The 27575-nt window shown below is 53.2% G+C and overlaps 1 protein-coding gene across 2 annotated transcripts; it reads right to left on the reverse strand.

The window, feature by feature from the left end:
- Positions 1 to 1518: 1518 nt before the first annotated feature.
- RNASET2 (ribonuclease T2) lies at positions 1519 to 27300 on the reverse strand. Of its 2 annotated transcripts, none has more exons than XM_047733707.1 (10): positions 27147 to 27300; positions 26884 to 27045; positions 24488 to 24548; positions 22818 to 22873; positions 21438 to 21495; positions 11698 to 11765; positions 8385 to 8498; positions 5399 to 5444; positions 3219 to 3293; positions 1519 to 1986 (listed from the first exon to the last, which is right to left on the reverse strand). In XM_047733707.1, the coding sequence occupies exons 2-10, from the start codon at positions 26970 to 26972 to the stop codon at positions 1810 to 1812; spliced, it is 744 nt and encodes a 247-aa protein (XP_047589663.1). In that variant the 5' UTR covers positions 26973 to 27045; positions 27147 to 27300; the 3' UTR covers positions 1519 to 1809. The 2 variants fall into 2 exon arrangements, with proteins under 2 accessions (XP_047589663.1, XP_047589662.1); XM_047733706.1 differs by having other exon boundaries at positions 24488 to 24551.
- Positions 27301 to 27575: the final 275 nt, after the last annotated feature.

Here is a 27575-nt window from a genome sequence, read left to right on the forward strand (position 1 = left end):
TCCCCTCTCCAACAATTCCCAGGTTCCCTGTTCTTGTAGGAGGATAATTTCCCAATGGGCTCCTCCCTGGGGTAACGGCATCACCGTAAGCCCTACTGTACAGAATATGGCAACCAGCAGCCAGACCCGTCTTGTCTGTGGTCGATGTCGTGGGTTCTAATCCCCATGACTGGTAAACATGACCTTATTTGGAAACGGGGTCTTTGCAGATGTAATCAAATTAAAATGAGGTTGTTGGGGTGGCTCTGGTCCAATATGACTGATGTCGTTCTAAGAGAAGGGGGAGGGAGAGCTGACACAGGCACACATGGGGAGAAGTCACAGGAGGGCAGAGGCCGGGGCTGAAAGGAAGCCTCCACCTGCCGGGCACTGCCAGGAGCCGGAAGAGACAAAGCAGTGTTCTCCCTGCGAGCCTGAGCAGCCTGAGCGAGCGTGGCCCCGCCCACACCTTGGTCACAGAGGTCTGGCACCCAGAACCATAAAGGAATAAATTTCTGTGGCTGTAAGGCAGAGTGTGGTCCTTTGTTGTGGGGAACACACAGATTCACCCCACGGGGAAATAGGGAAATAAAATCAGGACTTGCTCTGATGAGAAACTCAGCATCTTTTAAAAAATCTTGTTGCTTGTGGAATCAGTCACCCCCTTATGCACTGACACTAACCCTAAACCAAGAAAGGAAACATCAGCATCCCTCACAGCATGACCTTTCACAGCCACTCAATTCAACAGGTTCTCTGTTAAAAACACGGTTCTTTTGAAAACTGTTCTTAGGATTAAGTAAGTCAGTGTTCTGAAGTACACAGAGTCAATTCAATTCCAAGTGTTCGATGAATAAAAGAACTAGGATGGCATCAACCTGATTAAGACAGACAGACAGGTCCAGCTTTAGCCCCCAGAGCCAAAGGCCAAGCAAGGAGAAGTTTCGAAACTTCCGTTTTAGAAGGGCCGAGAGCAAGGAGAGGCCATGTTAAGGGGGTTTCCCGAGCTTCGGCGTCCCATCAGGGGTCCTCACGCCACAGACGAAGGCACGGTGCGGCGGGTGGGAAGCCTGCCCAGCGGCTATTGCACAAAGAGGAAGGCGTGATCTCTGGGGGGACAGGGCGCTGCCCCGGGGCCAAACTGTGTTACCGTGCTTCTGAGTCCCATTCACCGGCGGCCCCACATTGTGGCAGCTGGGCTACCTGCTCCCAGAGGGGACCCCAAACCGGCTCCAGGCTGATGTTCAGTGACACCGGACTGGGTGGGATGCTGGCTGGCCTGTCCCCTGCGGCCCCTCGGGCACCTCTCCTGCCCACACCAGGCCACTGAGGGGACATGGTGAGCAAGCACGTCCTGAGCTAGGAGGTGGGACGCCCACCCACTGCTGGCCTCCTCCTGGCCTGACAACGGGCTGGCATGGCCCCGCAACCCCACACCAAGAAGGCTGCCGCTTAGAGGGCAGGCAGGAGCTGTTCTGAGTCCCCACCGTGTGCCCATCTCCGGGGCCCCTGCTGTGTCTAAGATGCCAAAGACCTTAATAAAGGAGAAAGAAAATTCACATCCTTTATTCCAAACACAAAGCCCTTACCGGGGCGTGGGAGACTTCCTTTCTCTCAGCGCACCCATGCTGGGCCCAAACTTACACATGCCATGAAGTCAGCTCATGGGCGTGCGGGGAAACGGAGCACAGAACAGCCGTACAGTAGAGACGCTTGTGCAGTAGAGACGCTTGTAAACAGAACAGTTCACCTGGCGGCCGCTTTCTGACAAGCAGCGGGTTGGTGACTCTCTTCAGCTTTTCGAAATAACGTCCCGGTGGCCAGGGGGCATCAGCGAGTGCTCTGCGGTGGCGGGGGGTAGAAGGCCGGGCCGTCCTCGCAGACCTCCAGCCCCAGGCCCCAGGCCCTCCCGGACTCCCCCAGCTCCCCCGGCTCCGTGCAGTTCCGCAGCCGCAGGTCCTTAGTGAAGCAGAGCTCGATCTGACCGATCGTCTGCACCTCCTCCCCCTAAAACCCAGAAAATGAGAGATGCCTGAGAATCAGGATCTCGGGGGGGCCCTGCTCTGTGGTCATCAGGCCTCAGAACCTGAAGGGACAAGCGGGGATTCCAGGGGCCAGCAATGAGCCCCCCCCACCTCTAGCAGCGACCCGCAGGGGGCCATGGGGCTCACAGCCCAGTCACCACCCAGACGTCCCCTGTGCCAGCCTGGTGGCCCTGGGTGATAGGGACACCGCTCGAACCTCAGACACGTGCACCTGTGTGCCTGTGGCATACGCATCATGGCATCACCGGGAGAAGCAGTTTTGTAGAATAAGTAGGTCAGCGGACCCCACTGCTCAAAAAGAATTAAAGTCTTATCAAAGCTGACGAAAGAAATGAGAGCCCATCCGCACACGAGATAAATACGTGGCGACTGAGACGAACAACGCAAAGCCCAAGAAATCCCTAACTCAGACCTGAGCCACAGCCGCCTCCGGCTCCTGCCCACTGCCCCTTCTTGTTGGAGAGAAGTCTCAAGAAACAGACCCTGTTCGAGCATGGCACTGAAGGACAATCGTGTGCGTGTATGTGTGCGTGTGCATAATTTTTTTTTAATTCCAGTACAGCTGGCACAATGTCCTGTCAGTGTCAGGTGTACGAGACAGTGACTCATCACTTCCGTCCGTCACAGGTGCCCTCCCTCACCCCCATCTGCTGCTCCCCCACCCCCCACCCTAGCCCTCTTGTCACTAGCACTGTGTTCTCTAGAGTCAAGAGTCTGTTTCTTGGTTTGTTTCTTTTTTTTTTCCTTTGCTCATCTGTTCTGTTTCCTAAATTCCATGTATGAATGAAGTCCTACGGTCCGTCCTTCTCTGCCTCACACACTGATCAGCATTTTACTCTCTAGCTCCATCCGCATCATTGCAAATGGCAAGATTTCATTCTTTTTGACAGCTGCGTAATATTCCACTGGAAACAGAGGCTGCATCTCCTTCACCTAGTCATCTACTGATGGACACTTGGGCTGCTTCCGCAGTGGGGCTATTGTTGATAATGCTGCTGTAAATATTGGGGTGCAGGTACCCCTCTGAATCTGGGTTTAACCAACTGCGATTTTAAAGCACGCGCAGGATTTGCCTGTGCGCTCACACTCCCACACACACCTCTGCCCCTGGCAACTCTACGGTGACCACATGGATGTCGAAAACCTGTCTTCCTGATAAAGACAGAACGAGCAACGAAACAGAGCACATCTGACCTGTTTTGGCGGAAGACACTGGACTTTTGGTACAACTCCGTACATGCTGGCAAGGGCGTCTTTAATATCTGAAATCTGAAACGGAATCAAATGCATTAGAATTCCTTGCACAGAGGCGGTGTAAGGGCTCCGCCCAGGCAGACAGCACACTCGGCTTCCACACTCACAACCCGCACGGCTAACCACAGGGCACCATCCTCTGGGCACTCCAGGCTCACAGACAAGACCCCAGGGAGAGGCTGTCGCCCACCTGGGCTCCACCCTCAGACCACAGTGGCCCCTACACGTGCTCTACAGTCTCCGTTCTCCCGGCCGCCCCGTGCTTCTGTCCACACCCAGAGCCTGCTGTGTGCAGTAAGTCGGACCCACTTTCAGAGGCCAGGACTCCCGTCTGAGCTCACCTCTTGCTGCTTCTCAACCTAACAGGGCACCTGCAGCACACATGGGGAGCTTAGGACACTTGCTATCCTGGGTCATTGAAATCAGTGGTCTGACTGACACGTTCTGGGCAAAAATGTAAACACAGTCCCCCTACCTGCTTGAACTTGAACGCCGAGGACAAGGGGGCCCTGCAAGCCCTCTCTTTCCTGGGGCAGCGGATAGGGTCTCCCCAGGGTCACCGTTCCCTCCCAGCCACACTCTCGGTGCAGGGAGGAAATTAAATGGAAGATCCAGATCCGATCAAGATCCAGCTCAAGTGGGACCCGGCCACACAGCGGAGCACCGACGCCAGAGAGCGCAGTCGGGACGCCAACTGACTTCTGCTCAGGGGACCCAGGTGACAGCGCAGTGTGTAGCAGGGGACTGGAACCGAGGATCGCTAAAATCAGTAACTTCAAATCTTTTTTTAATCCCAGGAGATTAAATCAGCCTAAGTAGAGAATGCATCACGTTTTCTAACCCAGGAGTCAGTCAGCTTACTGGGTAAAGGACCAGAGGACAGACCCCAGGCTCTGAGGGTCACCCAGTGTCTTTCTGGGGGGACACCTGCCCATGGAGGGTGACCACGAGCAATGGTAAAGGAATCAGCCTGGCCGTGAGCCAGGAAGACTCCGTTTACAAGAACAGGCTCTTCTGGGTAGAAAACGATTATCTTTTGTATATGCTTACCAGACAGTAAGATCTGGGCTGTTTAAATTTCTAGTTTTATCATGAAAACCAAAACAAATCTTATGCTTCTTCATCGAACAAAATATCATAAAACGGGGGGCACCTGGGTGGCTCAGTGGTTAAAGCCTCTGCCTTCGGCTCGGGTCATGGTCCCAGGGTCCTGGGATCGAGCCTCACATCAGGCTCTCTGCTCAGCAGGGAGCCTGCCTCCTCCTCCTCTCTCTCTCTGCCTACTTGTGATCTGTCTGTCAAATAAATAAAAATCTTAAAAAAAAAAAAAAAAAAAAAAAAAAAAAAAACGGAATGTGCTTTTTGCTGGGTCGGCGGGCTCCGGAAGTGCAGGAGGAACAATAGAAATGACCGGAGGCTCCGGAGGCTCCCGGAGTGCAGGAAGAGCAATGGAAATGACCACTGCAGGGTCTCGCCGTGGAGGGGTCACCTTCTTCCAGCCTACCCCCTCCCTCCTTAACCCTTGACTCTCCCACCAAAAGGATGTATGCCCATGTCACGTCTCCATAGGTAACCCAATACCTATGCAGGAGACAGATAAAAGACCCCCGGCAACTCCCTCCCAGCGCGACTTCCCCCACTCTGCTTTCCAGAGTCGCGGAACCTCGCCCAAGGGTGCCCACCTCCTCCCGGTGCAACTTTCCTGGCTCCCCTTCTCCTGAGCCCTGAAACTTCGCCGGAGAGCGCCTTTAATAAATCTTGCCTTGCACCCACTTCGCCTGGTGTTGTGTTTATCTCACCTATAAAACCTTACACTTTTTGAACCACCTACTCCCCAACCCTGTGAGAGCTGGGAGCACGCGCCTCCCCGAGGGACCGTGAGTCTAGGCTCAAAATCACCGGTTTACGTAGCTTTCGGATCGCACTCAGTGTGCACCGGGAAGCAAGACTTAAATAAAATCACTCTGGAACCATAAGAGTCTAACAGGAGGGGGCTTGTTCAAGGCCCTTTAAAACCCTGGCGTGGACTGGGCTGCAGACAGTCGACCGTGGAGACACGAGGTGCCCTCAGGTAGCAGACACACATCCGGCTACGGAGCTGAGCTGAAAGCAAGACTTACCTGGTAGTAATTGATAGATGGCTTTATTCCCAATTTTTGGAGTATGCTAAAATTTAAATTAAAAAAAAATTAGCTGTGTAATACCGTACATTTTCCTTTCTTGTTCTCCTTAAACATCCTATTTCCTAATAAAAATGAAGACACTCTTAAAAGAAAGCACTTATTTTCTATTGCTTTGGGCAATACATCTGGGCACAAGGACAGCAAGTAAATGGTACTTGGGCTTCGCCGACCACCGCTCCCCATGGCTCACATGCTACTGACCCTCCTTCTCTCTCCAGCACCCAGACCCTCTCAACAGTGGCCAGACGGCCCACACCCACTGCGGTTACAGCACACACGTGACCACCTCTCTGCCAAGCCTGTTTCAGGCACACACATGACCACCTCTTTGCCAAGCATGTTTCAAAAGACAGTTAGCAACTGATTCTGGATTCCAGGCTTATCCTAGAAAACCACACTTGGTCAAATCCTCAAATACATTCAACACCCACAGACTTGAATCATTTCCTAAAGCATATGGTTTTGACCAGCCATCCCCACAAAATACCATATGACTAATTTACCTGTTAAATGATGGAGTGGGGTATAAACAATTCTCAGATTAATGGTCTCAAAACAACACTTGAGCCCCCGTCATGCCTCCCTAGATTATCCAGGCCATGAGCCCCGGGCTGCGTCTCTGGACATGGGCATCGTCAGATGGGTCTGTCCAAGGAAAACCAGACTGCCCGGGGTACACCTGCTCCTGCTGTGATTTCTGGCAACAGTATACATTGTGTTAACAAACCAGTGTTTGTAAAGACAGCGCACCCCCCAGTGTCTGCATCTCAGCTGTATGCTCCCGGCCCTGGCAGGAGGAGGTGGTGGGCAAGGGTCCTTACAGCCTAAAAAAACAAAACTTGCCCACGGCCTGCTCTCACACTGTCTGTGCGGCGTAAACACCAGATTTCAAAGGCTCCAGAATTGCAAAACTTTGCAAATTTTAAAATATTTATTTCAAGTTCCAATATTTTGGCTATGCTGGGATAAATAATATAAAATCAATCTCGCTGCTTTCATTTTGCTCTTTTTAATGAGGTACTAGTAAATTTTAAGTTACGTGTGGGGTCTGCATTGTATTTCTACTGGGCGGTGTTGCTGAAAAGCCCGAGTCAGGTCACCAAGGAAGTGAGGCAGAGAGAGAGAGAGATTTGGGGAAGCCTGGCATTCAGCCCAGGTTAGTCTATAATGTTTTCTATGGTGTTGCCTTTAGTTTGACATCCATTCCCTGGCCTGTGTCTGTAGGTTATCAAAGATCTTCTATTCACAGTATCTCACCTTTTTTCAGGTTTGCAACCTTCATATTATAAAGTGAATAAAACACTGTTAGTTTATCTAATATGACAGGCTTCCCTCTGAGAAAAAGATAATCCTCAGTGATGGTTTATAATATAGAGAAAAATACAAGGGATTTTATGTTTTGACTTCCTAATTTTCTGAGTACCTCAATTTTAGATTTTCCTTGGGGGACCGGGGAGAGAATACAATTTCCCTACAACTCTCTCCCCACGTCCTCTAACAGACACTACCCCCCCTCCCCGCAGGGCGTCCTCTCTGCAGGAGGAGGAAGCAGGCGTCCCCAAGGACCGCAGCTGCAGCAACCCTGGCACCGGGACTCCAGCACGCGCGGGAGAGCTACAGACTCAACAAGGGTAAGCTGGGGGACTTAATAAATAGCCGTTGGGTGAAGGGAGGGACGATTTAGATGTTTCAGATAGACCCTTCCAGCAGTCCCCATTCACTGCCCTCTTCCCGCCTGACTGAGCAGAACGGGGCCTGGGGAGCGAGCCGGACCTCGCGCTGCTCGTCATCAGGAACGCCAGGGGGCAGCCTCCTCCCTGCAGCGGCTCCCGACTGGACTGCGCTCCGCCCGTCCACAGCGCGGACACTCTCCCGGTTCACTCCCCCAAGGACGTCTGCGCTTGGTATCCCCTACACTTTGGGGGTGAGGAAACGCCCCCCAAGGTCTTGCTCTTGCTGCGAGAAGAGCCTGCAGAGAAGCCTGGCCCGCAGGAGCTGGGCGGCACAGCTGGAGTGTACCCCCCGGCCCTCGAGGGGACCCCTCCGTCATCTTCCGGCTTGGCAGACAGACCCAAAGACGCAGAAACTGTGCACGGTGCACAATGGGCGTCTTGTTCTCCCCACAGGCACTCGCCCCTCCTGTGCCAACACTGGACCCCACCCCCTGGATCCCAGTGAAACGGGGGACTGGCTGCGCCTCTGTGTGCGGGACGGAGAGCCTCTGTGTGCAGGACGTAGAGGACACACGCAGAGAACTGATGGGGGCTCCCGCACTTTCTAAGCAGATGTGACGCAGCAGCTTTCACGCGGGTGAACAGCAGAGGCTCCTGATGGGATCCGGGCTCACTCTGAGGAAAGCACACTAACTGCCCATCCTGGTCTTTAAAACGCGGTCGTAGGTTTATCGTGTCACGGCCCAGATGAAGGAGAGCAGGAATCCCTCCCACACTGGCCACCAGGAACACTCAGACGGCGGACGGCCAGCCTCGCCCCCGCTCTCGGTCACGGCCTGGGTGGGGGTAGGAGGCCTGGCCCTCCGCAGGGCCATCTGGAGGGGTGTTTACGAGCTCTGAGTAGTTTCTAGGCTCCGAGGACCCCTGCCCACCACCTCCTCCTGCTCATTCCAGAAGCCCGAGAGCAGAGATGCAGACACTTAGAGATGGGCGGTCTGTACAGAACCTGCCACGTTAATGCAACACACTCCCGTCCAAAATCCCGGCTGAAACACGTGTGCCCTGGTCAGTCTTGCTTCCTCGGGCCACCTCGCCGACCGATGACGTCCGCGCCCAGACGGGGACCCACGTCTCCGAGGCTGCTGTATGTGACCACGGCCCAGACTGACCTGGAGGGCTGGGTGGGAGGCGCTAGGATTCCTCAGGAGGGCTCCGCGGCCTGCGAGCACCAGGACCCCAGGGGTCCCTACCTGTTAAGCTCCAGCTTCTCGTAAAGACCCAAGCTCCCCCCGAAGTATTTCTTCTGCGAGTTGAGGGCGTCGAGCTGAGCGGCACAGGTGCCGTGCTTCTCCCACTCGTGCTTCCTGCGAGAGTATTTTAACAAAAAATCTCTGGTTAAAAGTCATGAAACAAATACACGAGCGAGAGCTTGTACCAGGACGGGGTAGTCACGCGCATGTGGTGTCTGCTACAAAGAAAGAGGACAAGACTCCCTGTGTGTATAGGGCATGATGCGGGAGGCCCTGCTCGTGGGGACGCGGCCCCAGGGGACACAGTCCGGTCTCCAGAGAGCGCGCCGTGTCCCTGCAGCCTCCCCCGCCAGCAGGGACGACTCAGTTCAGCGACACAGCACAGCCCCAGCTGAGGAAGAGCAGGTGCCACGACGCAGGCCCCCGGCCACCAGCACGGGCGTCCGCGGGGGCTCTGGCTTCACAGGGACGCTGACCTGTCCTTCCTCAGCAGTGAGAGAAGGACGGCAGCCACACGACCTCCTGAGAGACGCCGTAGGCCCACTCCCCGTCTCCACTGTGTCCTCATCCGCCCCCGACAAAACTCTAGCAGGACAACGCACGAGCAACAACACAGATTCGAGAAGAAGATCGTAGATAACAACTCCCCACGTTTCATCACAGGTTATCGAGAAGTTTCACGTTCTTCTGCAAGGCAAACATACTGCTAGCTCAGAAATGGGGAAACTGAGGCAGGGGGGCTAGCGAGGCCACCCAGCCAGCAAGTCCCAGAGTCTGCCCCCAAACGGCACTCTGGACCCCACGCTGGCCCCCCGTCCAGCCGCACCGCAGAGCCACCCCCATAACCCGCAGACGTAGGGCGCGCCGCCCTCAGAATCGTAGGTCGCTGTCCCATCGGATGTTCGCCATCATGAGCGCAAGAGAGTGGAAGAGGTGTTTGTGAGGGGGTCCTGTGCTGCCTGTGATCTGAGCAGACACCAGCACATCCATAAGGTTCGTGCACAGGCCGTGCGAAGTGACAAGTCGCTTCAGCCTAAGAAAGTGGCGTGGGAACCTTTCTTCATCTACCACAGCCTCCAGAGTGAATTATTTCTGCAGAGCAGGAAAAGGATTTCTTTCCGACGAGATGAAGATGGAACCCGCGGTGCAGACGCCCTAGTTTCCGTGGAGCTGGAACCGTTCCAGAACCTGCCACATGGGGAGCTCGCGGCGCAATGAGCTTTGTGTACAGCACGTGCACACCAGCCCGGGGGCTCCCTCCACACAAGAAATACTCGATAAATGTCAGTTTGGATCAAGCTTAAGGATCAGAATCCATTAGGGCATCGTTAGTATACATCTAACACTGAATCCCACCTCATTTGGAACAGGAAAGTTTGCATTTAACACAAAATGGTCAGTGATCAGACAGAGATGCCCATCGTGGTGTCCCCTCGCCTGCCAGAGGGCACATGAGCAGACCCAGGGGCCGCCCTCCGGGATGAGAGGTGGAGGCTCCTCTGGGACGTCGAGGCCCAGGACGCCGCCCTCGGTGAGGCCGCTCGCCAAACTGGGTCTCACTCAACTCTCCTTCTTCTTCGTACAAGCATCAGAAAACAAACAGAAACCCTACTTTGCAGAGGGCTGTGTCCATGGTACTTTTTAATATGGCTAATTTTGTGAATAGATTTAATCTTAGAGAACCTTCTCAAGCATGAAGTAACACCAAGACCGTGTACTCTGCAGACTTGAGTCCTCTCTGGGATGAACAAGGACGGTTTTCGGACAGGAGCCCTCCTCTGCCTCGGGGCCCCAACGACGAAGCCAAGGTGGAAAGGCCGGAGGGCCTCCGGGACCCTCCAGAAATTCACAAAGCCAAGGGAATGTGGGGAACAGGGAAGCATGACCCAACGCCACACGCAGGGGCCAGGGACGACAGTTGCCCTATACCTGGAAGCCCTAGGAGCACAGCTACTAACAGGAGCGGGACAGTCACCTCCACATTTAGAACACAAGTTTTGAGATATGCTACTTTCTATCCAAGCTGAAAAATTACCATTTTGCCTTTCTGAGAACACACGCTCTGCCCACACTACTGGGATGACGTGTTCAAGGACCAGCTTGGACCATCACCTTTACGGTTATTTGTCGACTCACTGGTAAGTCACCTGGCACCAACAAGCTGACCGGCTGTGGCACGGAACACGCCGGAACGCGTGGAAACCCGTACCCTGCGTGCCTAGCGCGGACTCGGCATTTCTGCGTGTGCTGTGAAGTAGTCTAGAGGGGTCCACCGGTTTCTCCCATCCCCCCTCCAGCTCGGCTGGGCGTCAAGTTCCAGGAAAGCATTCTCGGGAACGCGTCTGTGCAGAGTACGGGTCGGAGGGCCAGGCCACTCTTCTCCCGGACTCCATGTGCTTCTCCTGTGCAAGAGACCCGGGAGGGTTCCAAGCACCAGGGAGCCTGGGGGACGGGCACCAGTGCCGCTCCGTGGTTTCAGAAAGCTTCCATCTGCACTTAATTCTCTTCCTGAATGCTCTAACACATATATTTCCAAACCAAATTAACCATTTTGGAAAATCTAAGTACTTGTGACCTGAATGTAAACAGCCACATCAGAGTGTGGCCGAGACAGTGATTATTTCCGGCTACCATAACGTAAATGAAAGGAATGTTAATTTAACCTTCTTCCCAAGCACTGACCTAAAGAGCTATTTTGAGTTAAACACAGTGTTTTCTTCCTTGGCTCAGCTCCTGCTACACTTCAGGATGTTTCTGGAACAGGCTGTGGACCGAGCCGCAGGTGGGACCCGACCCTGTCCTCGCTAAGTCGTAGCACGAGACCTCGACCTCTTTTTCTTCCTTGGTGGGTCTCGTGGCAGCAGCACAAAGTCTTTAAGGAACATCCTGTCCTGTCTGTGCTGCGGCGAGCGCCCCGTCGATCGATACCCGAGTGTTTGTCTTAGTGAAACCTCAGGAGAGGAGAGCGTAAAGCAAAGTGATGAATGAAGTCATGGACTGAGAGCCAGTCTGTAACTTCCACGTGCCCGCAGGATCTTTTCCAAACAGGCTCCATGCCCCGCGCAGAGTCAATGCAGGGCTTGAACTCACAACCCTGAGGTCGAGACCCGAGCTGAGGTTCAGAGTCAGACGCTTAACTGAGTCACCCGGGCACCCCTCGCCCACATTTTTCATTTACTGGAGAAAGGCCCCGAAAATGGTCTCCCAGGTAAAAAGTGGTTCACCCCTCCGCGCCTCAGAAGAGCGGCCCCATGGTCCGTCCCCGCGCCCCAGCCCCCGTCCCCCACGCAGGCTGCGGCGCCCCTGCACTCACCAGAAATGGCTGTGATTTAGCGGATGGATCACATCGGGCCAGTACATCTTCATTTCAGGCAGGAGGTCCTGTGCACGAAAAAAAATCCACGTACGACCTAAGGCCTCGCCACCTAGCAGGCCAGTCTGATTCACCATTACATTAAAAGAAGTGACCTCAGCCGATTAGTAACACTCAGGGGAGGAAAACGATTCTGTCCCTACTCTGCATGAAGCGACAACACAGAGAAAGGTGCAATTTGACTCATCGCGAGGCTGCGCTGGAAAGCAGGCGCGCTCAGAGGGGAGCGGGTAAGCACACGGCGGTCCAGCCCGACGAGGGGATGTAGCTCTAACGAGAAGGCGGCCATCAAGCCGTGATGGGACACAGGAGAGCCTTCCGCGCACATCAGTGAGGCCAACCTGAAAAGGCCGTGTGAGTCCCGATGTGGCCATTCTGGACAAGACTAAAGTACGGAGACTGAGAAGGCTCAGTCAGGGGCCAGGGTGGGGAGGGGGACAAGCAGAGGAGGAGGGATTTTAGGGCAGTGAGATGCCTCCATACGGTCTAGTGAGGGACGCGTTATCTATCAAAACCCATAACCCTCCGTGACACAGAGCTAGCCTACGGGAACCGCAGTGTCTGCTAGCAATGAAGTACGACCCTGTGACAAGTGTGTCAACCGCAGGGGACGCGGTGTGCTGGGGGACATAGATGGGACATGCCACTCAATTTTTCGGCTTTAGGTTTCTTTTTTTTTTTTTTTTAAAGATATTTATTTATTTGACAGAGAGAGATCACAAGTAGACGGAGAGGAAGGCAGAGAGAGAGAGAGAGAGAGGGAAGCAGGCCTCTTGCTGAGCAGAGAGCCCGATGTGGGACTCGATCCCAGGACCCTGAGATCACGACCCGAGCCGAAGGCAGCGGCTTAACCCACTGAGTCACCCAGGCGCCCCCGGCTTTAGGTTTCTGCTCTAAGGAGTAGCATCCACAGATTAAAACATGCACCACAAAATTCAGGCTCTCCTTTCCCCCGAGGGGAGCTCATCTGGGCGGGGAGACGGGCCCCCTAAACCGTACAGATAGTTGCCCTGGTTTACAACTTAACTTCTCCAAACTCACTAGGCCAGAAACAACGTTCACTTAAAACATTGTCTAGATAGACTCCGGTGACCTCGCTTTCCCCTATTTGCCACCACCCGTCACTACACGCCAGTCACCAGATAACGGGACGCCCCTCGCATCCCCTGCCAGTAAGTCTTGTCCTCACGCCCCCATGGCAACTTCCCAGGAAGCGGTCTGCCTCCTTGTCTGCATGTCCCTGGCCTTGCACTGCCCACACTCGGGCTTCAGCTCCCACCAGCCCCACAGGAGCAGGGAGCAGGCCACTTTCCTGGGGACCAACACTAAACTGGGCTTCCTGGGACAGAACGAGTAAACCAGCAGTGTCTGAACAAGGAGCGGCTTGTGGCCACCTCCCCCCACCCCCGTGCCCGGCAGGCCGCGCCACTGAAGGGCATCTTCAGCCTTGCTTTTATGAACCCTATTAGCGCGCCCTCGGGAACCCCCTCTCCCAGCCCCCGGCCCCCCTCCTCTGGCTGCTTAACCACACGTGCCCCCCCCGCCCCCCCGTCTCTGTCCCGGGCTGTTCCTGCTTCTCCAACCTGTCCACGCTCACACCTCTGTGCATCGTACGTCTGTGCACGGGTCCGAAGTTCACCTCTGGCCCAGACCGCAATCCGGACAGACCCACGGAGCCCACCTGGACGTTTCCAGGGCACGTCAAACTCAACATGTCCAAAGCCGACTGTCACCCGCACATGTGCCAAAGCCCAGCCCCCTTCAGGAAGGAGGACACCCCCAAACCCCTAGCCAGAGCCCCACTGGAGCTTCTGTCCCAGGGAGGCACGGAGCCCTGTTCACGCGACTTCTGTGGCCCCTCCGGCCTTCCGCTCCCACAGCCTCTGCCCATTTGGCTCTTCCGCCCTGGCCAGTCCCCCACAGCAGCTCTCATGTGAACACTGCAGCCGAGGCGCTTTCCCTCTCCAGCGGGAATGCCAGAGGCCCTCAGTACAATGTCAAAGAATACGTAGTTCCACTGCCGGGTCACAAGACTCTGACCAGGAACATCCCCATGACATGAGGCCAGCTGCAGTGAGTCCGGGAAGGCGGACGTGTGTGTCTGAGGAACGAGACGCTGCCAGGCTTTGGGGTACACTAATAATTCTTACAGACGGTCCTCAGACTCAGGCCTCCGGGCTCATGCCAGCAAAGGTCCTCACAGGAAGGAAAGAGAGTATAATGTGGACGAGAACACGTGAAGGGTCTGGAGTGTCCTGCCATCCCCCTCTGGGGGCCGTCTATTCATGGCAAGGACCCCCATTCTAGCAAATCCTGATGCTACCTCCTGTTTTCAGGGAGGCCCAGTACCCTGGCAGGCCCTGCCCCATGAATCCAGGTTCTCGTCACCGGACAGTGACTGGTTACACACACAGCGTGGTGTTTCAAGAGCGCGTCGGCCAGCAGTGCTCATCAAAGCCGCTCCCTGGGCTACTCGGTCACACAGGCCTCTGTTCTGGAAAGGCCCATTCCTTCTGCTCAGAGGCCCTCCCTGGAAGCCCCCCTGCCCAGAGCCAGAAAGGCCAGGCCTGGTACTGATGAAGTTCTAGAACCTCACCTAGGTTTGGACTCTGAGCTTCGGTGCAAAATTGGTGAGTACTTTCTCTCCTTTTCCTTTACTCTCATTTCAGGGGCTTTTCAAGGAGTATGGTCTTATTGGAACACTTGCATGTCAGTTGCTCAGGCTGTAATCCTCTAGCCCGTGGCTGCTCTACGGGGAGGAGAGCGTCTGCCTTTTGGCTGTAAGTTAGTACCCTGGCCAGAATGGCAAAAAGACCCAGAAACTTGATGGCCTCTCTGTATTCCTGTTCTTCTATAAAGTTGTCTCTCTTGGGCACGGGACAGCCACCTAAGTCACCAGGACGGCTGCCAATCTTAAGACTCCCGTGTGAGGTTTCCTCCTGATTGATCTAATGTGATCCCCTCCACATCCCTGGTCTAGCCACTTCTGGCCGTGGGACCTCCCTGGGAGCCGGCCAGAACCAGCACCCGATTGAATTAAAATGCAACCGGGGACCGTTTCCTAGGGAAGTTGGCTGTATGGCCCACATGTGTTGGAATGTCGCATAGACCATGATGGATTTCAGTCTTTACTGTTTCTTGTCAGTGTCTTCTACAGACTACTTAAAGCTACGAAATTGGGTAATTTCCCCTTGCCAAAGTTTTCTAGTATTTCCATGGGTTAAAATGGCAAAACAGTATGCAGTCTTCAGGACAGACGATGGCATGGCATGGCACAGTGTTTTGGTCCGTTCACCAGGCACCCATCATCAGCCTAGGATGTGATGGGGAAGAGGAGGGACGCGACACCCCTCCAAGGCCTTTTATGGCAGGAATGCCTTCTTGGGGAAGGCAGGATGGTGACCAATAGCGATTTTTGTTGAGGGACGCCTCCGGTCGCTTTTGACACACGGGAAACTCTGACATACCCTGCGTGGGATGCCACCCAGGAGTCGGGGGGGATTTGGTAATGAACCTTCTTTATGTTTCTGAGAGCATGGCCTCAGTAGGCTTCTTCAGTTGTCAAGGACTCTACCTTGGGGTGCCTTTTAACCCACTGGAAATAGTTTGGATTGCAAAACTTAGGAAAGGACTGAGCTCCTGTAACACTGCATGGCCTCAGTGGGATCTATCCGTTAGATCTCCTCTGCAGGAAACAGGGCAAATGGACCTAGGATACCTTCATTGCTCATATGTAGGCCTTCATTGCTCTACACCAGAAGCCCAGACTAAAGGGCTTTTGCAGAATGTTTGCCCAAATGAGTCAGCTAGTAAACTTGACATACTGGATGATAATAAGCCTTCTTCTAGTAAACCCAGGTTGCTGGGCCATCCCTAGCAAAGGGGACTCTGACTTTCTCTCTCTCTGTTTCTCCTAATAGACGTGGGGGCTTCTCCCTCACTCACTTCCCATGTTAATGGCTATAACTGGAGCCAACCGGGGCTAGTCTAACTCGAGACAGAGACCATAAGGAATATTCCCAAGCAGCTGCCGAAACTCCCTTTGTTTCGGGGAAGTTTCCCTGTCTTCTCTGGCCCGACGTGGACTGCTTAACCCCTCCGCCTTGCTGGTGGGAAAGCATGGCGTCTGCTCCTCTGTTGGAGCTGATGAGCTCTAACACCGGGAAGCCTTTCTCTGCCTCCTGGCGGCACCTTGTTTCCTCTGTCTCCCCTTCTCCTGCTTCTGCACCAACGTGCGTGCAGCCTGCATGACCGGCCTCTAGACCATGCACCGCGGCTCCTTCTCTCTTCACTGTAAAGGAGCACAAAGAGCAGCCCCTGGACCTAACACCCCCCACTCCAGATCCTCCCACCCGTGTCTCAGGTAAACATTCAAAGTGGAGTAGGCCCAGGTGGAACGTAAATCAGTATTTAAAGTAAGTTAAGTTTGTTGGTTTAATTAAGATAGACATGTCTTTGAAGTTACAGCAGTAAATGTGAAGCTTTTATTCTATCAAAGTTTACTGAAGGTCAAATAAGCTCATGTTATTTGTTAAAATCTGTTAGCAAAGAGATGACTAAACTGATGGTTAATTGTCTCAAAGTTTTAATGGGTAATTGCTGAGATAGCTTTCAAAGTCTTTGCTAACCTGAAAGTTTAAAATTTTGCTTGGATGACAAATGGAATTAAATTATGGACATCTAGGTCTTAACCAAATGGGATAAAATGCTAAGCCATTAATTACTGGATGTAGGTTTGTGCTTTTGACTTCTTACTGCAAAGAAACTAAGAATATTTAAATCTATTGGTAAACATGTTTTGCGCTTAACTGACTCATAAATTTGCCATCTAAAGAATTCTGTTGTAACAGTTCACAATTCGTTAATACTTAGTCTTCACTAGAGATTAAGGGTTTCTAAGACTATCAAATTCTGCTAAGTGTAACTAAGACTGATGGAAATACGGGAAACAACTCTGTAGGAAAGTAGATGATATGGAAGAAAGATTTAAGGAATGGGAATACATTGTGTTGAGGGTAAGAGAAGGTAATTTTGTCCTAAATGAGATGCTTGTTTGGAAGGAAATGGCTTGGGACAAAACCTGAATGCATAGGAAAGTTGTAGAAGGTTTGTGAAGGGAAATCTTCAGAAAAGGAAAGTCCGGTCAAGACGGACTAAGATTGAAATGAATGGGTTTTAAAGGTACATTGGTATAAGACTGAAATTGTCTCTGTTCAAAAGGACAAAGTTTTCTTAGATTAATTGATCTGCTGTTAGAAAATATAAATGGTTTTCTCTTTGCCTGCCCAGAAAACCCAGTTTCTCTGTTTTGTTTTATCAGGTGTTTACCATCCCTAATTATATTTAGGCATGTGCTTTAAAACTTTATAAGATTTTAGCAAATGTTGACAAGATTTAAGTTGTAAATCTCTTTAACTCAGGCTTTTCCTTGGTATGCTGTTACTCATGAAGTACTGATGAACCCATGATAAAACTTGGGTCACATTTGGGAAAATGCTATAACTATTCTAGAGATTCTATGTATCTCCTAAAGTTTTAATGTTTTGAGAGATCATCGCTTGATATTGTAATTATGGAAATGTCGTGTGTCACAGAAATAACTTGATTTCTTTGCCAGCTAAATTGTAAACTCTCATCTCATCAGCTCTAACCATATCCATTCTGAGTTTTTGTCATTTATAATTGTTTTAATTCTCTTGTAAAATGAGTTTTATCTTCAAGGAGATTCATATAAAGGACTTTAGGACAAATACAGACATTTGATACACTTGAAAATCCTAAAACTGAAATGGGTAAGGATTTCCAGAACTAACGGAAGCTGCATTCACCAGGTTCAGTAACATGGGACTAAAGGAACTAAAACACTATAGTTTTGACTTATTTTAAAACATTGCTGGTTCTCTAATGTTTGCTCTTCCAGACTAGGGATACTTTTTCTTAAGTTATCTGTAACTTACAGAGATGTAAAAGTATTGATTTGTAAACAAATCAAGGCATTCAACTTTTCTCTCTATCTGAACCCTCTGCAACCAAAAGGTCTCAGTAAGTATTCTTCCTTCCATGGCAATCAGTCATTTGCATAAGTTCAGTAAGAATCTGTTCTCCTTGTAACAGGATGCCAGTGGAAACTGGTTATTTTACCAAGGCTTTGACTGGGATGTCCTATTTGAAAAGACTCAGATATGACCAGACAGCTTTAAGGAACTAAGGTTGACTTTATGAAACCTGGAGCCATAAAGCCCCTTGGGACTGTTGGCCTGATACGGTGCTTACAGAGTTCCCAGGAGCCTCACCAGGTGAGTAAACAATGTCACTTCCGGGCAGGATACTTTGGGAACCTCAGGAAGAGAAATTCGCCCAAATGGACAGGTATTGCTGGCGTATCTGACGGCAAGTACGTGGCTTGGCTTCTGGCCCGGAGAGGCTACTGAAAGTTCAACCTAGAGATTCCTCATAAGAAGCTCCAGCAAAGCAGATTCTAAAAGGTCTGTAAGATCACACTCACTGTTCTTGCTGAGCTTATGTAAATAATTAGGCCACGTTTGTTAAAACTGGACTTGTTTCTCAAGTGAATTAGACCTGATTTGGCTCTCTCTGGAAATGAGGGTTATTTTAGAGAGAAAAATTATGTTTTAATAACACACCTTTATGGATGTTAAATTCTAGATCGGATTGTCTTTAAATGTTTGTTTACCTAAGCTAGACAACTTGAGGTAAACTTCAAAAAAGTTGCACAATAGCTTCTTTAATTGATCTTATTATTTTGTGGGGATATTAGCAGAACCCCATGGCACATGATTAAACAGCTGGAAAAATGGGATTGATTCCCCAACAATTGTATAACTTAACTAACACCTTGTGTGTGGCTGGAATAATGAAATTGCCTAAAAGCCAATATACTGCACTCCATAGGATTAACTATGGACTTGTGGAGATAATGGATGACCCCACTTTCTTTGTGAGTGGATTGGATGATTCATGGGGGACTCCCCTTACCTCTTGACAAGTTTTCTCCCACTTGCCAGTGATCCTCTGTAATCAGGATATTGTTAAGGCTGGAGTACTCAAAGGGCTTCTTAATGGTTTCATCCCTTAGTCGTATGTATCCTAGAGGCCACCTCTGTTGAGGTGCAATTGCAAACAGATGCTTTAGCTAAGCAGAGAACAGCCCTCCTCATAAGAGCCTCAAAGCTCACTATGGGACAGCCCCTGACTGTAATGACGTCACATCAGGTCCAGATTTGTCTTAGAAACCAAAGGCCACCAGTGGATGATGGAGGCCGACTTATTAAATACTGGGCTACACTTACAGATATGCCAGAAATAGTACCTAAAACTTGTCAAACTTTAAACCTAGTTACCTGTATGCCTGAACCTGACCATTGTGCTTCTTTCTCTATAGAGCAAAACTGTTCAGAGGTTATTGATCTTGCTTACTCTAGTTGGCCAGATTTAAGATGCCCCTGTTAAAAATACGAATGACAGTTGGTTTACTGATGACAATAGTGTTCATAAAAAGAATAAGAAAAGCTAGATATGCCATAGTGCTCACTAGCACTTTGCAATTGCCAAAGCCTAAAAATAAACATTAACACTGACTCCAAATATGCCTTCCTGGTACTACATGCCCATGGAGCTGTTTGGAAGGAAAGGGGATTGCTGTCAAGCCATAACTCCCCAATCAAATATGGGCCTAAGTTACAAAATCCTCCTTATCACTATACTGAGGATGGCATATATCAAATCTGGGATACATATTTGTGGCTCACACCCACGATTGGACGGCTCAGTCAAAAGGCAGTTTTCTGCTGGGAACAAAGAATCATATGTATGATACTTGGGCAAATAACGCACGACATCTGGGACGGCTATCATTAGAAATGTGTTCCCAAATAATAGTACTCCAGGCTACTGACTGGTTTGCTACTGATTGGGTAAGGCGACCTGGCATTAGATGGTCAGCTCCAAACGGAACCCACTGGATATGTGGACTAACCTGTGGCCCTGGCTTCCTCCAGGGTGGATAGGTCGCTGTACTTTAGGATTTGCCTGGATTCATGGGCGCATTACTAAAACCATCACCACTCCAGCTAATCTCCCCAATTTAAAGCAAAGATGGACACGATCTGTTTTTAAATGATATGATCACTTAGCACCCATTTTTGTTCCATCTGTGGGACTGGAGGATGTCATGTGGCACGTAGAAGCCCTTAGTAAATATACTACAAAGGCACTCAGTGATTCACTAAATAGCATCTCCCTACTTAATACCGAAGTCTCGCAGATGTGCAAGGCGGTCCAGAAAACAGGATGGCCTCAGACGTCCTGCAGCAGCACAGTGTGGCACATGTGCAGTTATCAAAGCAGAATGTTGCGTGCACATCCCAGACTATCACCGAAATGTCACAGGACTAATAAAAGGTATGAATGCCCAGATTAAGGCTCTACAAGATCCTTCTCTCTCTCAGTGAAGGTTAAGTTCCTGGTTTGGAGGAGGACTATGGCCAACAATTAAAAATCTCCTTTTCGGGCTTCTCATTCTTACCGCCTTCTTAATCTATTATGTTGCTTTGTTCAGTGTTTCTCTCCTTGGTGCCCAGACTCCATTGCTGCAATGACTTCAGCGACAGATGATCCTGACGAGGCACAGAGACACTTCTTCACTGTCAGAGCTGGATTCAGCTGCCTCCGCCTCTCCTACCTCCCCTACACATTCCTCAACTGATCAATGTTGACCGAGTCGGTAGGGACAGCTCTACACCCCTATTCAGCAGGAAGAAGTTACAGAAGATGAGACCTTCCACCTTCAACTACCTTAAAGATTTAAGGGTCAAAATTGTTCAGGGGGGAATGATGAGGGAGCAGAAGGCTGGCTGAGGACAAAGCAGAAGCTGGCACCCTGCACCCCCTCTCCACCCGCTCCCCTCGGTAATGTGTGTAACATTCCTGGGCACCCCTGACCGCCATAAGAAACAAATAGTTAACTTGCAGAGATCACAATCCTGCAAGACAGGAATCTCCCGCCTATCTTGATGTTAATGGCTTGCTAAAAGACAACAGTGGCCTCCCCGCACCTCTGCACCTCTGCACCTCTGCACCTCCGCACCTCGTAGGCCCTCTTTAGCATATGAAAACTCCTAACCTCCCTTCCCCTCCCCTTCCCCCAACCGCAGGGTGCAGAACCTGCCACCCCTCACAACCCGGGGTGGCAGCTGCCCACGGGTCCTGTCCCCGGTCTTTCATAAACCGCCGTTTTGCACCAAAGACGTCTCAAGAATTCTTTCTTGGTCATCGGCTCTGGACCTCAGCCCACTCAACCTCACCTAGGTTCTAGAACTTCATCAGTACCGCTGCCTGTCCTACAAGCCAGAGTGGTCTAGAAATGCTGACCGGGAGGCACAGGGGCCCCCGGGACTAACGTGGGCAGGTGGTGACCCGTCGGGGTCTGCTGTCGCTTCACACAGTTCCCGTCTGGTGCCGTGGGCCCCGGGCAGGGGAGAAAGGGCAGTTCGCACTGCACAAGCGGAGTGTTTCACGGATCCAGAAATGCGAGCGAAGTGCCGGGGCTGAATCCCGGTGAACACGAGCGAGATCCTCACGTGAGCGTGCGCCGTGGAGGACACATGTGGGAGGGGCTAACCGAGGGCGGCACAGGTAGGGGCGATGGAAAGGGGCGTTACCTTGATCTCTTCGAAGTGGAAGGGCCACGATCCGTTACACTCTTCTGCTCTATCGGGCCTTGAAATCAAATGGAAAACAAGAGAAGTTAGTCTTCGTTGAGGTGAGCTCCAAATGGCAGGAGACACTTCCATTAGTGTCTGCAGGGACCAAAGGCCGAGACACTCTATGGCCACGGGAGTCACTTAAGGAAGAGCCCGGGTAGGGTGACCAGAGAGCCCTCCGGGAAGGCAGGCCAACAAGTCGGCTCTTCCCAGGAAGCAAATGAAACCAGCCGGTAGGGGCAGCTCGGGAGTCAGGCACGGGACTGCACTCTCCCTCGGCCAATCTCGGGCCACAGACACCAGCGCTTCTCCCTCTCTCCAAGGGAGGACTGGGCTCAGGGCCCAGCATGCAGACCGCGCTCACACAGGGACCCAGGCTCAGCAAATACGGCTTCTTAAATTCCCAAGCACGGATCCCCTCCCTGCTTCCCCTCGTCTAGTTCTGCATGGGTCAGTCCCGGTCTGCACATGCAGCCGAGCTCTCCAGGCCACCAACTCTACTTCCTAGACCACCTGCGTGTCTCCGTGTCCGCAGGCCCTGCACCCTGAAACCAGGGCAGCTCCCCGCCGGGACGGGACTGCACTGTGCACTGTCCTCGCAGCTACAAGGGAAGCAGCAGGGACGTCAGCACGACCCGAGGAAGCCTAGCTCCCGGAGACCGCAGGGTTGGATCACTGCCCTGGCCCCCGCTTCATCTCTGCCCACAGACCCCCAATCTTGAGCAACAAGCATGTGCCGGCAAAGACCAGAACGGCCCCTCCTCCAGCGGGAGCAGCAGGACAAGAGGCGTCCCGCTGACAGGCTGACTCATGCGCAGAGTTAAACACGACAAATACACGCATGAAGAGGGAAAGAATAAAGTGCACAAAATGCATGCGAAACCCGAGATAAATCCGGTAAATGTGACACGCGCACCGCGTACGCACACACAACACGTGTGCACAGCGCACATGCGCACCGTGTACGCACACACACGTGTGCACAGCGCACATGCGCACCGCGTACGCACACGCAACACGTGTCCACAGCGCACACACGCTCACTGATTTCTAAGCATCCACCTATTGCCCCCAAGGAAAGACGCAATGAGAGGCTCAGGGATCCCAGCCTGGACCCAGAGTCCCTACAAGCGTATGTAAGCCAGGTTGTCCCTGTTCTACTGAAAAAGAACTAAAAAACCACAAGATCAGGGTTACTGTACAAACAGCGGAGATATTTTCAATAAGGATTCGGTCCACTGACTAAACTCCTAACGAGAACCACTAGTGTAACCCTTAAGACCAGCCTCAAGCTGCTTTCGGGCCGGCTGGCGGGACGTGAACAGCGCCGGGCCTTGCCATAATCCGTGGATGGTCCAGTAATCCGGAGGGTCTCTGCAGTCCTTTTCCACCTCCTGCAGCGAAAAGACACAGAGCACATCACTGACCCGTGGCTCCTTTACTGCGGCTTCCAGCGCGGCCCGAGGAGCGACACGGGCGCGGGCGGAAGGAGGCCCCGATCCCTAATTACATAACATAATTAAAAACTGAGTTTTGCTTTTTTTTTTTTAACGTGTTCTCAAATTAAGTCCGTGGGACGGAGACGCTCCCACCCGCCCGTTCATCTTCTTCCCGTGTGACCATAAACGTGAGGGTTCCCAGTCCCCATGAGACGAGCGGGTTCAGCCACCGGGGCCAGATGTGTCAGCGACACACTCAAGCGTGAACGTTGGACAAAGTAAACAGGAGCGCTCGGGCGCGAAAATGCCAAAGTGAGGAGAGCACGACAAAGACAACCTCACAGAGAGAAAAGCTGAGCAGCGCCCCTCAGGGACCTCCCAACTGTTTAGCTAAATGGGGAGTTCTTCCAAAATAGCCGACTACCGAGAAACGTGTGGACGGCTGTGGGACCAGGTAGGACAGACTCGTGCCCGATGCCCTGTGGTGGGGAATGAGCCCCTGAAAAGCAGGTGTGGGGGGTCCGGTGAGGAACAGGTGAGGCTCCAGGCGGATTTTCAAGCCTTTCCTGTCGGGATCACGTTCTGTGGGGCGGCAGCTCTGCCCCAGGCTGGTCTGGAAATTAGGGAGGCTCTGGTTTAGGACACTGGCGCGAGGCAGCGAGAGAGGTCCCTGCCGCAGGCCGAGAGGGCAGAAGAGCACGGCAACGAGGTTCAGCGTCAGAGTGGGGGCGTATGCCTCCCTCTCCCGACACCCCCAAGTTCATCCCGCAGGACAGCACAGTCCCAGCGGGGGGCCCATTTCCCACAGGTGCAAGGTCAGGGCCCATGGCCGGAGTTGGGGGGAGTCTTCTACCGGCCCCACGTCCAGTGTCTCAGATGAGTCTTTAAGGGGACAACCGGGGCCCAGGATCGTGGAGAAAGAGACACCAGCCGCTCCCTGTAATGCCTGTGTTACACACGCAGGGAATGAGCCCGGAGATACCCCCACTCCCCAGGATGACACCAGAGCCAGAGTACCGGGACCCCTCATCCTGGGCATCCTGTAGAGAAATTAATTCCCTGACAATGACACTTCATGAGCAGAAGACTTTTTAAAAATCTAATTTCTGAAGCCTCAAGGTCAGAATGCATTTCCATGCATGGATGCAGGTCTGTGCACAGGAACACACCCACATTTTGTCTCAGAAACGCCTCAGCCACCAAAGGACCCCACTCCCTGCCCCAAAGGCAGATCTTCCGGTGTTACCCAAGACAGGAGCTCCCCACAGGGCCCTGCCCACAGGAACTCGGGCTCCCGCGAGGCCCAGCTGGCGGGGTGGGGAGCCAGGTCTGCAGTGACACCCAAAGCTGGTCACACTACTCTAGCCTGCACAGCAACAGCCCTAAAGGCAGAAAGCGACAATGAGGCGTGAAGTTTAGGAAACTGGACCCAGAGACAGAGAGCAGCTTTGACAGGCACGTCAGGAGGACTACAAATGACACGTTTCCGTGAGGAAACGTGGATACAGAAACCCACTCCACATGGGACTTCACCAGATGAACGGGGCCAGTCGAGGCAGAAAAACTCACCTTGCACACTGTCACAGGCCAGTGGTGAACCATAATCAGTTTTTTCCACTCATGACTGTCACTGTTGGAAGACAAGGAATTTATGTTTCAAGAACTGTTCTAAAGTTAAAGAAAACTTCATCTATCCATCTACACCATCACGCGCTCAACCAACGCTGAGTGACTGTCATGAGCCAGGCACCACCGTGGGACAGGGCCGCTGTCCTGGGTGAGGGACCAAGTCCCTCCCCTGGTGATGCACACGTGCCAGGGAGGGAGACGGTGACCACAGTAGCTAAGAGAACACACCTGGTGCCCACAGTGACAAGTGATAAAGAAATGTGAGCAAGCAAGAGGACAGGCACATCAGGCACGTCAGCAGTGGGGACAGGAACTGAAATCTTAGGCCAGGAAGCCCGGGAAGGCCTCACTGAAGAGAGGCAGAGGCCGGGAGGGAAAGGGGGAAGGAAACCTGAAGCGGCCTTCCTCCTAGGGTTGGTCACGAGTGTAGACACAGAAGTACCATCATCTTTTAGCCGCATCCGCAAAACCCGTTACGGCCCTCACACTGGAATTTCTGTGTGGCTCACTTAGCAGCAAAACAGGACTTGAACTAGCATGAGGGGCTGAGTGTGCTACGCCCACTGGTGTGAAGGGGCAGGTGGCTGGCTCTACAGTGCTCCCCCACATACAGTGCTCCCTCGGACGCAGTCCGGAGCGTGGCCATGCCCCGCCTGACCTGCGCGCCCCGCATGCCCCCCTCCCCTGGCTCTAGGACCTCCAGGTGAGGCGGGGGAGCTGTGTCTGCAAACAGGTTGAAGCAGGATGGATAGCTACAGATGGAAACGCCAGCAGCGGCCACACAGGGACATCACCCAAGCAGACACTTCCATTAGATTCTAGAAGGAATGATTCAAAAGTAAAGCGGGACCAAGTTCTCACACGCTGGCTTCTGTAAAGAGGGTGGTCGTGCTGAATCAGCACAGAATCACAATCCAGATGTTACAAGAGCGCGGCTGTGCTCCGCACTCAGTATAGACGCAGCATGAGCTGCAGCATGAGAACTAGAGCTGGGACAAGTGTCAGAAGCTGCTTTTTCAGGGTACAAAACCCTCGTTTAGGTGGAAACTGAGGCTATGGGATTAAAGCTACGGCCAGGGAAGGAGACACCGTTCCTCCAGGGAAGAATTCCTCCAGGGAGGAACACGCAGTGTACCGTGAATCTATCAGAACTGAGAACGTCTGCACACAAGGGCCACACACAGTCCTGCGAGAGTGCTGGGGGTGTACGGGAACCTGCAGCAAAGCAGCGCAGACCAGAGAGTGAAGAGAGAAGCCAGAAGCCGAGGAGGAGAGGAGAGTCACCAGTTGTCAACCCAGCCGGCGCGTAGGAAAGCCCCTGCGGACCCCTGCAGTCCTGGAGGGTCGAACCAGCTGTTTCTCCAGACCAGGCCTCGCCCACCATGGCTGTCCGACTACATCAGCGCATGGACAATGAAGGGAGCGGGGTGGCGGGGACCACAGATGAGAGCTCCAGCTCTTTACCGACATTTACTGACTGCTGCTGGCCAGGCGGGGTTCTATGCACACTCTGCCTCGCCTCGAATCCACGCTCAGGAGGCAGGTGACAGCTGAGCAAAGTCACCCAGGGAGCTCCAAGGTCACACAACTGGATGAACCTGCGGCTGGTACTCAACCAGGACCCCACACCTCCTCTCCAGTGATATGCTCTTAACCTGATGGCCAAAACGAATCCATTAATCAATGCAGCTGGTTTTTTTTTTAGAGAATAGGCTTTCTGTTACCTTTTCAAGTAGATGATAAAACAGCAAAACCAATTAAAGTCATTGCTTTTCCCTCACCTACTATGTAAGAACGAAAGCCTTTTTTTTTTTTTGAAGATTTTATTTATCTAACAGACAGAGATCACAAGTAGGCAGAGAGGCAGAGAGAGAGAGAGAGGAGGAAGCAGGCTCCATGCTGCGGGGCTCCATCCCAGGACCCTGAGATCATGACCTGAGCCAAAGGCACAGGCTTAACCCACTGAGCCACCCAGGCGCCCCAAGAACGAAAGCCTTTATTAAATACGAAATCACTAGCCAAAATAAATAGAAGAAAAAATTACAATCCGGTGCTCGGAATTCGGTTCCGTCTACAAGGGAGCAGGAGACTCCACATGCGCTCCCGTCCAGCCCGGAGGAGCGGCCACACCGAAGGCAAGCGCGGGGGAAGAAGAGCCCGCGGGGAGACTCGCTGTATCCAACCCAGACGTGCACCGCTACGACGCCCTGCCGGCCGCGACCCGGACCCCCGCCCCGACCCGGACCCCGGACCCCGGCCTGGACCCCGGCCCCGACCCGGCCCCCGCCCTGCGCCAGCCCCGACCCGCCGCACGCACTCCGGGGCTCCGGGCTCACCTCGTGGGAGACCCGCGCGCGCCGCCCCGGCAGCACAGCGCCAGGCAGAGGGAGCTCAGGAGCAGGCCGTGGGCGGCCGCGGGCTTCATGGCGCGCCCAGCAGGCGACGACGCGCTCCGGGGCACGAAGCCTCCAGTGTCCGGCGCCAGGCCCTGCGTCTCCCTGAAAATGGACGAAATCCCTGACGCCGAGCTCTGCCCGGCCGACCCCACCCCGGAGGCGTCCGCTGTCCCGAGAGGCCCCGGCCGGGGTCCCCGCCTCACCCGGGCGCCCAGGCGCGCAGGCTTCCCTGTTGGTGCCGCGCCGCGACCCCAACCAAGACCTCGCAGCTGACACCGCCCAGCGGTCCCGACCCGCACGTTTCCGGCCCTGGGAGGTCGGCCCCGGACACGCCCCCGTAGACGGGCACGCCCCCGGCCCGGCAGACACGCCCCCCCAGACGCCCCGCCGCCGGGACACGCCCCCGTAGTCGGGCACGCCCCCGGCCCGGCAGACACGCCCCCTCAGACGGGCAGGCCGCCGGGACACGCCCCCAGCCCGGCAGACACGCCCCCTCAGACGGGCACGCCCCTAATCCCGGCCCTTCGCCCTTCTCGCTCCGGTCTCCGGGCGGAGGCTTCTCTTTCGGCCTCGCTCCCGCCCCGGGCCTGCCTTCGGTGCTGTCCCGTGTGTCCTCGGGCCCTTCCTCGCAG

The sequence above is a fragment of the Lutra lutra genome, chromosome 6, assembly GCF_902655055.1.
Source record: "Lutra lutra chromosome 6, mLutLut1.2, whole genome shotgun sequence".
Lineage (NCBI taxonomy): Eukaryota > Metazoa > Chordata > Mammalia > Carnivora > Mustelidae > Lutra > Lutra lutra.